At 36.4% G+C, this 13,714-nt stretch overlaps 2 protein-coding genes across 2 annotated transcripts in view; one reads left to right on the top strand and one right to left on the bottom strand.

Moving 5' to 3' along the window:
* CLEC6A (C-type lectin domain containing 6A) overlaps positions 1–13,714 on the bottom strand; it is a 41,978-nt gene that overhangs the window by 27,624 nt on the left and 640 nt on the right. The window contains exons 2-4 of the mRNA XM_053557737.1: positions 9,495–9,584; positions 7,384–7,485; positions 2,278–2,429 (exon numbers count right to left, since the gene is read on the bottom strand). Coding sequence (XP_053413712.1) covers positions 2,278–2,429; positions 7,384–7,485; positions 9,495–9,584 — 344 coding nt within the window. The remainder of the gene's footprint in view (positions 1–2,277; positions 2,430–7,383; positions 7,486–9,494; positions 9,585–13,714) is intronic.
* LOC128562613 (sterol carrier protein 2-like) lies at positions 11,482–12,052 on the top strand. The gene is made up of 2 exons (XM_053557738.1): positions 11,482–11,614; positions 11,730–12,052. The coding sequence occupies exons 1-2, from the start codon at positions 11,521–11,523 to the stop codon at positions 12,050–12,052; spliced, it is 417 nt and encodes a 138-aa protein (XP_053413713.1). The 5' UTR covers positions 11,482–11,520.

Genomic DNA, 13,714 nt, shown 5'->3' with positions numbered 1-13,714 from the left:
TTAAGAAAAAGAAAAAAAAAATACTGTTAGAACTAATAAATTCATACTTTGCCAGCAAAGGAAGGAAAAAAAAAAAGAAAGAAAAGGAAAAGAACTTATAAATTCAGCAAAGTTGTAGCATACAAAATCAACATACAAAAATCAGTAACATTTCTCTACATTAATTACAAACAATCTGAGAGGAAATTAAGAAAAGAGTCCCATTTAAAATGACATCAAGAAGAATAAAATGGGGCGGCACATGTGGCTCAAGGAGTAGGGCGCCGGTCCCATATGCCAGAGGTGGCGGGTTCAAACCTAGCCCTGGCCAAAAAAAAAGAAGAAGAAATGCTTAGGAAAAATCTTAACCAAGGAAACCAAAGAGTTTTACTTCAAAAACTATAAAACATTGATGAAGGAAATCAAAGAAGACATAAATAAATGGAAAGACATCCCATTATCATGGATTGATAAGATTAATAAAGTTAAAATGTCCATATTACATATTTAATGTGATCCCTATCAAAATCCCAATGCCATTTTTGCATAAATAGTAAAAAATTCTAATTCATGCAGAATCTCATGGGACCCTGAATAACCAAAATAATCTTCAAAAATAAGAGTAAAGTCGGATGCCTCGCAATTCCTGAATTCAAAATATATTCCAAAGCTACAGTAATCAAAACTTTATGGTGTTAGCGTAAAGACAGACATATAAAACAACGGAAAGAAACCCTCACATATGTATGGTCTAATGATCTCTGGTAAGGTGCTAAGGCCACACATTGGGAAAGGATGATCTTTCAACAAATAGTGCTTAGCATACTAGATATCCAAAAACAAAAGAGAAGTTAAACCTTTCCATGCCAAAGAATGAAGTTATACCCTTAACCTTAAACCATATACAGAAATTGACTCAAAACATTTCAAAGACCTAAACATGAGACCTAAAACTGTAAAACTCCTAAAAGAAAATGTAAGGAAAAGTATTCATGACATTGAAGTTGGTAATGTACTGTATATAATACCAAAAGCACAGGCAACAACAGCAAAACTAACCAAACAGGACTACATCAAATTTAAAAGTTTCTGCATAGCAAAGGAAATAATCAACTAGTGAAATAGCAGACTATGGAATGGAAGAAAATCTTAGCAAATCATCATATATCTGATAAGGGGTTAGTATCTAGAATATATTAAAAATGCCTATAAATCAACAACAGCAAAAGAAATAACCTAATTAAAAAGTTGGCAAAGCACTTGAGCAGACATTTCCCCAAAGAAGATATACAAATGACAAACAAGCATATAAAAAAAAAGTTCAGCATCATCAATCATTAAAGGAATATAAATCAAAACCACAAAGAGATAGCATCTCATACCCACTAGGATTGTCACTGCCACCCCCCCCCCAAAAAAATTAGCAAGCATTGGAGATGTGGAACCCTCGTACACTCCTAATGGCAATGTAAATGTAAAATGGTGCAACCACTAAAAGAAACAGTATGGAAGTTCCTCAAAAACTCAAAAATAGAATTATCATATGATCCATAAATTCCACCAGAGGATATATATCCAAAAGAACTGAAAGCAGAATCTCTAAGAGATCTTTGCACACCTATATTTATTGCAGCATCATTCACAATAGCCATGAAATGGAAACAACTTAAATGACAATCAACAAATAAATGGAAAGAAATGGAATTTCTTAAGTCTTGTCATCACAAAAAAGGAAGAAAGTTAACTATCTGAATTAATAGACATATTAATCACCTTGATTAATCATTTCACAATACATATGCATATTAAATCATCACATTGTACACTTTAAATTTTACCTATCAATCACACCTCAATAGATCTGGAAAAAAATCAAATAAAACAAAAAGAAAACATTCAGGTTTAAAATGGAAGAATATCCTGTCACATGCTACGATGTGGATAAACCTTGAAGACATTATGCTAAATGAAATAAATCATTCACTAAAGGGCAAATACTGCATAATTTCACTTATATGAGGCACCCAAAGTAGTCAAATTCATAGCAACAGATAGTAGAACAATGATAGCCAGGACCTTCAGCAATGGGAAAATTGGTAGTTGTTCGATGAATGGAGAGAGTATCAGTTTTACAAGATTCAAAAGTTCTAGAGATCTACTGCACGAAAATGTGAAGATAGTAAGTACTAGTGAACTGAACACTTAAGAATGTTTAAAATATTTTTTCCACAATTAAAATATTTTAAATAAAAATTAATCTTCTACAATATTATCTTTAAAAGAAAAATAAAAAAGTACCTGCTCTGCTTCTGTATTGATCACAACCAAATGTGCCCCCATCTCAACACAGTTCTGCTCACTCTTCGTCCAAACATTGTATTGAGTAGAAATGAGGTAGCAGCTGGAACCAAATGACTTCCACATACTTGGGCAACATCCCCAGACTTTTTCTGTGTTATGTGAAGGAAAAGGGTGAGTGCAAGATCAGACAAATAAGAATAAAGAAGCATGTTCTAGACATATAAAACTTCAAGGACATGTGGCTGGTTTCTGGAAATGGTTTTTAATTCTCAAATTTTTATTGTTCTATGAATTGTATAATTTGAGGCCATAGAATTGACTGTAAATAAACATTCTTTAATATTAAGTCCTCAAGGCTCGGTGCCCATAGTTCAGTGGTTAGGGTGCTGGCCACATACATCAGGTCTGGCGGGTTTGAACAACTATGACAACTGCAACAACAACAAAGAGGGTGTTGTGGCGAGCGCCTGTAGTCCAGTCACTTGGGAGGCTGAAGCAAGAGAATCGCTTAAGCGCAAGAATTTGAGATTACTGTGAGCTGTGATGAGGGCAATATAGTGTAACTGTGTCTAAAAAACAAAACAACAACAACAAAAAATTAAGTCCTCAATATTTACTACTGTTTACCTGCAAAATTCCTCTGTTTTTATAAAAAGTCACTATTGCAGTTTTTTTCCATTGTTTCATGGCCCTTACATATTACAAGCACCAAGTCCTCTTGGGGTTTTAAATGACTAACACAGATGTTCTGCTTAACAGACTTGGGCCAGCCATAGACAGAGCCTTAGGTTTTATAAATAATAACTTAACAGTTAGTTATAAGAACTAGAATATTATACTTCATTAGAATCCTGGCTCCATCATTTACTACTTATGTCTTTGAGCAATTTACATAACCTCCCTGAGCTTCAATAATCTTATCTTTAAAATGAACATAATAATTGTGCCAACTTCATAGTAAGATTTAATCCCTTACTATGTGTAAAGCATTTTAATCACTCAATAAATGTTATTAATTTCCACACAGTATCAGGCACTCAGCCTTAAATGATTATCAGTTCTCTCTCTTTTCTCTTCAGAGGTACCAGTTTGCCACCTCCCAGGATTAAAGACATCTATAGCAAGCAATATATAAATTCACTAACATATTTTGATTATACATAATTTTAGCACATATATATGTATGCCTAAATAATCAAGCTTTGAATTTTTGTAAATTATAATATATGTAATCTTTGGCTAATTTTTTCATTCCACATTTCTAAGATTCATCCAGGTTATTAAATATAGCTCTGTTTTATTTATTTTTATGTTGTTACGTTGTTGTATATTAAGTGATTTTTTAAAATCTAGAGAATTATTCTTCCTTTTGTCGTGTTGTTACATGAATAAAATAAACTATATCATTTGAACACTGGCTGCTTTTAGAAATGTATTAATACCTTGGCTCTGTGTCCGTAGCTCAGCCGCTAGGGCATCAGCCACATACACCGAAGCTGGCGGGTTTGAACCCAGCTCAGGCCTTTCAAACAACAACGACAACTACATGGGCAGCGCCTGTGGCTCATTGAGTAGGGCGCTGGCCCCATATACCCAGGATAGCAGGTTCAAACCCGGCTCCTGCCAAACTGCAACAAAAAAATAGCCAGGCGCTGTGGTGGTCGTCTGTAGTGCCAGCTACTCAGGAGGCTGAGGCAAGAGAATCGCCTAAGCCCAAGAGTTGGAGGTTGCTGTAAGCTGTGCGATGCCACGGTACTTTACCGAAGGCAACAAAGTGAGACTCTGTCTCTTAAAAAAAAATACAATGACAACTACAACCAAAAAAATAGCTGAGCTTTGTAGAGGGTGCCTGTATTCCCAGCTACTTGGGAGGCTGAGGTAAGAGAATCGTTTAAGCCCAAGAATTGGAGCTGTGACACCACAGCATTCTACCAGGCAACATAGTGAAACTCTGTCTCAAAAAAAATAAAGAAATAAAAATAAAGAAATATATTAATACCTTAATTATGTATTCTGTTCATTATTAACAATCTGTTTTTATAATATTTCTCAAAGTGTTATTAACATAATTTGAATTTTAAAAATCTAATTTGGTTATTTTGGTGGTACAGATTGACTTTGCCAATTAAGTTGCATATGCCAAATATTTGTCATAAGTTCAATATCTGAACTCTCTAGCCCCTAGGCTGACAAAAATATTGAAAGCTGTGACCAGTAAAAACATTTGTCAAAAGGGTATACTGACATTAATATTTTATTTTCACAAAGTGAAAAAAAAAAAAAATTTTATTTTCACAATCCGTTCTGGGGATAACAGTCTGCTTTCAAAGTATTCTTTGTACATGTAAAAACTAACAGATGTAAATAATAATTATTTGATAAGCCTTATTAATTTTTTTGGCATATATCCCAGAAATCGAGAAAGCAAATGACTACCAACTGAGAAATAACAAGTCTTTTGGAAATTATGCTATTTTTTTCTTTTTTTAGTCTTGGTTTGCAACAACACTGCAAAATAACCTAATCCATTTCTTAGTTAACAGACCATTACAAGTAATTTTTAATAATAGATTACTATGTAATCTTAGGCATGTAATTCTGAAAGAATTCCAAAAATTGGGTGATATTCTAACAAAGCTCTTAATATCCCTATCCGTTCGTTTGTTTGAGACAAGGTCTTGCTCTGTTGCCAGGCTGAATAGCAGTGACATTGTCATAGCTTACTTCAGCCTCCAATTCCAGAGCTCAAGTGATACTTCTGCCTCAGCCTCCTAAGCAGCTGGGAATATCAGCCTGCACCACCATGCCCTATGATGATGATGATGATGATGATTATTTTGTAGAGGCAGGTCTTGCTATTGCCAAGGCTGGTCTTGAACTCCTGACTCCTAGTGATCCTCATGCTTTGACCTACCAAAATGCTAATATTACAGGCATGAGCCACCATTCCCAGGCCCTATAAACATATTCAGGTGAGGAAGTTTTACCAATTTTGTCATTAAATTGCAAAATAGGAGTAGAATTAATGTTGAAATTTATCTCGTGCAACCAATAATATTATCCAATTATACTTTTATTTGATTGCATTTTTAAAAGCTCCACTCATCTCATTAACTGGTAGACTTCCAGTAGATCTTTACTCTATTACTAATGATTTACCAAAATGTCTAATAAATTTGTCATGTTTTAAATATGGTATCTGGCTAATAGTTTTAAAAATAAGTCAATTCAGAACAAATTTTGTAAAACTCAAAGCCTAATGGTCCACAGGAAATTAAAATATTAAATATACTTATCTATATATTTTGGAAGATGGGGGAAGTATGATGTAAATATTAATTAAAGGAGATAGAAGAATGATTTAAAATGTCCAACTGCTAAGTAGAATATATTTATATTCTTTTTTGCTAGATAGTGGATATTAACACTTTGTAATGATATTCACACATAAGCAATATATTTTTAAAAGACATAACAGTTTGGGTTTTTAAATTCAGTATTTGCAATGTTTCAGAAATGAAAGCCCCTGCTTTTATAGCATGATGAAGAAGTTTAAATATTAAATTATATTGTGTAAGAGGGTATACCCATTTTGAAAATCCTTTTGGAAGTTGACAAGCAAAACAGTCCAAAGAAAACTGATCTAGGCAGAGTACAGGCCTATTAAAGGAACTCTTATCTATGAAACTGAACATCTCAACACTCCAACTGAAAAAAATTGGAGAAGATATGGTATGAATTTCAATTTTCTTAAACTGTAAACACAATGGAAATTTTGTTTGGAGATTTATTTTTATTTCATTTTTCATTTTAATACGATCATTTCTTGGCTGGGTGCAGTGACTCACACCTGTAATCCTACCACTCTGGGAGCCCAAGGCAGGTAGATTGGGGGGTCCAGGACCTCCTACTAGAGGTCAGGAGTTCAGGTCCAGCCTTTGGAAGAGTGTTCTAGCAAAAGTAGAAACAATGTGTGCAGCACACCTGTGGTCCCGGCTGCATGGAAGGTGGTGGCAGGAGGATCGCCTGACCCCAGGAGTTTGAGGTTGCAGAGAACTATGATGATACCACTCTACCACTTTAACCAAGGTTACAGAGCAGAGATTCTGTCTCAAAAAAAAAAAAAGAAAGAAAGATAAAAGAAAAAGCAAGGAAATGAGGACATTGTTAAAATTTGATCATTTTCATTTGCTGATATGGTATTATATAAAATAATTTTATTTTATCATATAAATTTATCTGTAACTTGGATTATTTGTATTGAATAGCCTACTTAGCCATAATTTTAGGTTGTAATTTACAGTCTCTATGTCAGATGATGTGGAGTTAATTTAGCTCAGGGAGAGTAGAGAAAGCACTTTTTGTATCCTCACGCATGCTCTTACCAATACCTAGAAAGAGAAAATTCCAGCACCTCAAAGAAACTTCTGCCCTCTCTTCACTTCTCCTGAGTTTCTCCATGAAAACAGAGGAGTGAATTAATTAGTTCCTGAAAAAGCAAAAGTCTGACATCTATCTGGATTATATTTCTTTACTTGGATGGATTAAGACCATGAAGACCACTATGCGCATGTACATTGTTTCTTTTTGGCTTTTTCACTAGACGTTATGTGAAGCAGACCTTGATCTTCAACTCTCCCACCTCTCCATAAGAAGTTACCAGGAGCATATTTCGGAAGGGAGCTGTCTCTTCCTGACCATTAATAAAGCTGGTACTTGGAATGGAGGTAGGTATATATATAAGGATCCTTATATATCCAAGAGAGAATTTATGCATTTGATAAAGGGTGAAGAGAATACAAAAATCATAAAATTATTATTAATAATTTTCAGGATTGGTTTGAGCAAATTACATGTGTGTAGGTTGGTAGTATTTACTGAGCTCAAGAAGTCTGAAGAAGGAATTGTTCTGGGGGCATACCTGGAGTCTGATATTAACATGGAAATTTAGAGAAGTCATAAAGATATCCAAGCAGAGACTTTAATAAAATGCATATGTTTGTGCACATACATATACACACAATAGAACACACCAATCTTGAGCTCAGTGCTATTCCCTCTCTGAAAAAAGAGTAAGTCTAGTTAAGCATTGTAAAGCTTTACCTGTCACCCTTGTCCCTTCACTGAAGCAGGTTAGACTTGAATGAGACGTGTGTAGTTCAGACAGCCTTTTGTCAGTTCTGCCATATGTAAAATGGTAAGTCACTGGAAAGGAGAAGGATTAGTGTCCATCAATCTTTTGCTGTAGAGCCTTATGTTCTGTATCTGCCCCACACCAGCCTACCTCTAATTCCCACTCTTTTTTCTAAGCAAGTCCAATAAAGACCTTACAGAATTATTACTTGTTCGTATTCATTTATATTACTTGTTTCTTTATATGTCTGCCCATGTATTTTTGGTCTTTTCCTCACTAGAATTTAAGTTCCATATTCCAGGGCAGAGATTCTGTTTTCTACATCAATTATCAATGCCTAGGGTAGTGACTGACATATAGTCATCAATAGATATTTATTGACTCATTGAATGTCTGTTTTCTCTTAATTTTAATAAGCTGGAAGCAAGCACACAGGTTATTTTGATGTTTTCTAAATATTCTAAAAGTAGATAGCCACAGATAAACATACGGGGTAAATAACAAACAAAGGGAGACTTTAAATATTTATAGAGGCAGTTTCAAAATAAATTTTTATGTTCATGAATGTACACATTGAACAAGACCTATTCTCTCTCAGGTCCTGACCTGATCGTCACTCATTTCTTTTGTGTGCTACTACTACAAAGTTCAATACAGTCGAACCTTTCTATCTTTCTTTTAGCATGTGTTTTGGGATTCTGAATTTCTGTTGCTTCTTAATTCATGAAATAACTATTCTTAAGTCCCCTTCTCTCTTCCACTTAATTATGAAAAGCAAATCAAATTCTAATTTTGGTGATGATTTTTTGTGTTTTGCTAAACACTATGAGATTTATTTACATCTTCCAGAGAACTGCATCCATGATCTATTTGTTATAGGAAGTCACTTTCACTTCCTCCCGGAAAATTCAATACTTTCAATCACCTAGTCAGTGAATAGAGGACCAGTCTGTAGATTAGAAAGCAAAAAGTTCTCTGAGAACTCTCATACAACTAACTTGAGATATGTATTTGGATGCAAATGAAATAGGGAAGAAATATGTTATTCTCTTTATTTCCATTATTTCACTCTAATAGCTTTTTCTCATATTGGAAAAGGTTCCAACATGAATCAAAGGCACTAATCTAAAGTATGACCACTATAAAAGCAGTTATAGTAGAGAGTTGGACTGCCAGTAGAGAGGCTTTGTGACTAGAGAACACATGATCATTAGCAGGCCCAGTCCTGGAAGATGGTGTCTTATGAGGTCTGACAATTCATCATTCATTAATTCATCCTAGAAAAGTGCTACAAATCTCATTGCTGAATATCATCATGGTCAACTTTGAAGCAATTCCCTTGGGTAGCTGTGCACCAATGCCAGTGCCTAATCCATCCTTCAAAACACTTTTAGGACTCTTTTTCTGGAAAGACCATCAGAGCTATCATTGTCTGACAATTAAGTTTGAAAACTTGCCACTCTACACTTACATTCCCAGCACTGCACAAACAATTTGGTAAGGTTTCATAACCTCGATATATCAATGTCTCACAACTGTATTCAGGTCAATGAGTGGTGGTGTCTTGCTGAGTGGCATTTATTATTGTGCTTTTTGTGTGTGTGTGCGCTGTTTGTTTTCGTGTGCTGTACAACAACAGCTCTGATGGCCATTCTAGTAAAAGAGTTCCAAAATTGCTTTGAAGAGTGGACTAGGCAGTGGTGTTGGTGCATATCTTCTCAAGGGGAGTACTTCAATGATGACTTCAGTGACATGTGGGAATGAGGTATGCAGCACATTTTCGAGAATGAGTTTGCAAACTTAATTGTCACATCTCATAAATGATGGCTACAATGAGTAACATGTACATATAGGGCTATGATTCATAAAATGCTAATGAGACTAAGTAAATCTACAAGAGTCAGTTATCAAAACATAAAGGAAAAGCAAGAAAGAGAGGAGAAAAAAATAAAAAAAAAAGTGTAGCATTCCAAGTAAGAGCCAACATATTAAAAGGGTAAAAGAGAACCTACCCTAGGAAATCCTTACAGAATATGTGAGGGAAAAGGACCAGGGAAACATACCTCAGTGAAGAACTTACCCACACAACTCACGATGAAACAAGTACTGAGGAGTACGATGGAAATCACAGCAACAGACCAGAACTTCAGAGACCAGTAGACTCCTTTCTCTGCAAGATCAATACCACAACTGCAATTACCAGAGGGCCAGGGAACCAGAATCCCCAGGAAGTTTAAGAGCAATGAAGAAACTAGATGAAAAGCTTCAGAATAATTAAAAACTTCAAGCAAGAAGAGAGCTTGAAAAATCTCTCAGAATAAATGACTAGGTAGTATCTCTGAAGCCAAAACATTCTATGCAAAACTCATCCTCCACTGACTTTTATTTACATTTCCTTGTTCTTTCTTCTTAAATATTACATTCTTCTGTTGATTTCCTGTCTTTCTCACAACACAACTTTGTCTCTCATTTCTCATATCCTTCTGTATTAATATTTTGTTTTTTCCAGAGATATCAAAGAGATATCTGCATGTCCACCTTTATTGCAGCACTATTCACAATAACCAAGATACAGAATGAACATAAGTGTCCATTTTCAGATGAATGAATAAAGAAATTGTGTTCTATATACACAACAGAATATTATTCTGCCATGAAAAAACACAATATCCTATCATTTGCAACACATGGATGGAACCGGAGGATGACATGTTTAGTGAAATTAGGAAGGCACAAAAAGAAAAAGGTAGTATGTTCTCATTCCTACTACACACAAGAGACCTAAAAAGAATTGATGACATAGACAGTAGCAATAGAATGGTGGTTACCAGAGGCTGGAAAGGGTAGTAGGGAAAGAGAGATAAAGAAGGGTTGGTTACAAACACATGAAAAAATGCTCATTGTCCCTATTCATCAGAGAAATACAAATCAATACACTTCAAGATATCACCTAACCTCAGTGAGAATGACCCACTTCACAAGGTCCCAAAGCAACAGATGCTCGTGTGAGTTTGCAGAGAAGGGAACACTCAAGAATTATTGGTGGAGGGGTGGCGCCTGTGGCTCAGTGAGTAGGGCGCCGGCCCCATATGCCGAGGGTGGCGGATTCAAACCCAGCCCCGGCCAAACTGCAACCAAAAAATAGCCGGGCGTTGTGGCGGGCGCCTGTAGTCCCAGCTGCTCGGGAGGCTGAGGCAAGAGAATCGCGTAAGCCCAAGAGTTAGAGGTTGCTGTGAGCCGTGTGACGCCACAGCACTCTACCGAGGGCCATAAAGTGAGACTCTGTCTCTACAAAAAAAAAAAAAAAAGAATTAGTGGTGGGATTGCAAACTAGTATAGCCTCTATGGAAAGAAGTACGGAGATTTCCTCAAGGAACTAAAATAGACCATTCATTTGATCCTGTGATCCAATCACTAGGTATCTAACTGTAAAGAAAAAAAGAGATAATTTACCACAAGGACATTTGCAGTTAAATGTTTATAGCAGCACAATTGACAATTGCAAAGATGTGGAAACAACCCAAGTGCCCTTCAACACTTGATTGGGTTAATAAATTGTGATATATGTATACCATGGAATACTATTTAGCCATAAAAAAGATGGATGTTTTATATCTTTTGGAACAACCTGGATAGATGTGGAAAACATTCTCCTAAGCGAAGTATCACAAGAATTGAGAAACAAACATCAGCTTGGTGCCTGTGGCTCAGGCAGCTAAGGCGCCAGCCACATACACCTGAGCTAGCAGGTTCAAATCCAGCCCTGGCCCATCAAACAACAATGACGGCTGCAACCAAAAATATAGCCGTGCATTGTGGTGGGCGCCTGTAGTCCCAGCTACTTGGGAGGCAGAGGCAGGAGAATCACTTGAGCCCAGGAGTTGGAGGTTGCTGTGAGCTGTGATGCCACGGCACTCTACCCAGGGCGACAGCTTGAGGCTCTGTCTCAAAAAAAAAGGAAAAACAAGCATCACATGTCCTCAGTTCTAATGTGAAACTAGAAGAGTAACAACTATATGTTCACATGAGAGAAAAATTCAATTAAATTCAAGTAGGGGGAGCATAATTCAGGCCTTGGAGGAGTTGTGGCTGTAACACTGTACTGGATGAGTTTTCCTGAAGCTGCCAGTTCTTTTAGAACTCATCAAATTGAGGCTGCTCTAACCCTGCATTTAACTGTAAATGTCCTTATAGTAAATTGTCTTTTTTTTTCCTTCCAGGTAGATACCTAGTAATTGGATCACAGAATCAAATGGCAGGTCTATTTTAGTTCTTTGAGGAATCTCCATACTTCTCTCCAGGTGATGAATTTAAGGCAATTTTGTCTTTAAGCAGGTTGAAAAGAAGCTTGAAGAGGAAGTGGAATCATTTGTGAAGAAAATCAGTGGTATTTTTGCCTTCAAGTTGAAGGATGGTCCTGGGAAAAGGGTGAAGAACAGCAAAGTATCAGAGCTTCCTAACTCAGATAAGAAGGCTGACCGCACAATCACCATAGCTGACTCTGACTTACTGGCTTTAATGACTGGTAAAATGAATCCTCAGTCGGCCTTCCTTCAAAAACTGAAAATCACTGGCAATATGGGTCCGGCTATGAAGTTGCAAAGTCTTCAGCTTCAGCCAGGCCAAGTGAAGCTGTGAAGAACCCCCTTTTGACTACTTTTGAAATCATGATGAAATATATAGCTACAAATCCATATATTTCGTTACCAGAATTTAGACTGAATCTACACACTGGCAAATTGTGTGAGACAGATTTGTTTTTCAACTGGTATGACCAACCCTGTTTTCCCTCAGTTCTGGATGGATAGAGCCTGATGGTGTAGGGCTGCTTTGCTGGGCTACATAGAACTGTCCATTACAAAGTTAATATGGTAATTATTGTTTGGGGTAAAACTGAGTTTCAGAATGAAAATAGGAAGAGTAAAATCTAAAGAATTATGTAAAGAAAAGCTCTTATGCATATAAAGTATATGTAGAGATTACACTGCTGAATATTAAATTCAAGAGTTTTCGCTGGAGAACTACTGAAGAAACAATAACGTTAGCTGGTCAGTAATTAGTGTTGTGCGCTTAATGACCTTTATTAATCTCTCATTCATAGTGCTTACAATTCTGTACGATGATGATAAAAAAAACTTAAAAATTTCCATTTCAAAAAATATTTTGCATTTCATGCTGTCAGAAACAGTACATTCTTCCCAAATTAAAATAACAGAAATATGTTCTCTGCCAGAGGGGTGGGGGAAGTATAGCTGAACACATGCTTTCTTTTTTTTTTTTCTCCCAGAGTATCACTTGGTCACCCTTGGTAGAGTGCCATGGCATCATTGCTCACAGGAAACTCAAACTCTTGGGCTCAAACAATCCCCTTGCCTCAGCTTCCTGAGTAGCTGGGGCTATAGGCACCTGCCACAATGCCCAGCTACTTTCAGAGACGGGTCTTGCTCTTGCTCAAGCTGGTGTCAAACTCCTAAGCTCAAGTCATCCACCCGCCTCGGCTTCCCAGACACATGCTTATTTTTTAAATGAAAATATTTTAAAAATGGGTTTCCAGCTCAGCGCCTGTAGCTCAGCAGCTAGGCATCAGCCACATACACCAAGGCTGGTGAGTTCGAACCCAACCCAGGCCAGCTAAAACGACAAGTGCAACGAAAAAAAATAGCCGGGCATTGTGGGGGGTTCCTGTAGTCCCAGCTAGTTGGGGGGCTGAGGCCAGAGAATAGCTTAAGCCCAAGAGTTTGAGGTTGCTGCGAGCTGTGACACCCCAGCACTGTACCAGGGCAACAGCTTGAGACTCTGTCTCAAAAATAAATAAATGAATAAATGAAAATTTAAAATAAAAATGGGTTTCCTTCTTGAAAATAATTCATTCATTCATGTAGCAGGAAGGAGAGGAAGGTGGTAGGTAAGTTCCCACCCAACAGGTACATTGCACAGGTCTATGGAACAGTTCCTGGGTAAAAGACACAACTATACTCAGAATTTAACCTTAAAAGCCAAACTACGTAAACTAATTGTATATACACTCATATTAACATGAAATTTTTGAAGAAGAGGGGTTGGTTAATAGGTACGAAAATACAATTAGATAGAAGGAAAAAGATCTAGTGTTTAATAGCACAATAGGACAACTACAGTTAACAATAATTTATTATATATTTCAAAATAACTAGAAAAGTAGATTTGGAATGTTCCCAACACAAAGAAACGATAAATATTTGAGGTGATGGACATCCCAATTACCCAAACATGATCATTTCACATTTGACACTTATATCAAAATATCACATGTATACCATA

This window comes from Nycticebus coucang, chromosome 12, assembly GCF_027406575.1.
Source record: "Nycticebus coucang isolate mNycCou1 chromosome 12, mNycCou1.pri, whole genome shotgun sequence".
Classification (NCBI taxonomy): domain Eukaryota; kingdom Metazoa; phylum Chordata; class Mammalia; order Primates; family Lorisidae; genus Nycticebus; species Nycticebus coucang.
Note: the sequence above shows the minus strand (reverse complement) of the source record. Positions and strands in the feature narration are given on the sequence as shown.

Excerpts from the sequence above, each read along its gene's own strand:
- LOC128562613 (XM_053557738.1), top strand. The coding sequence starts at position 11,521 with ATGAGTTTTCCTGAAGCTGCCAGTTCTTTTAGAACTCATCAAATTGAG. Across the intron at positions 11,615-11,729 it reads AAATGTCCTTATAGTAAATT|GCAATTTTGTCTTTAAGCAG; the intron begins GTCTTTTTTTTT and ends GATGAATTTAAG.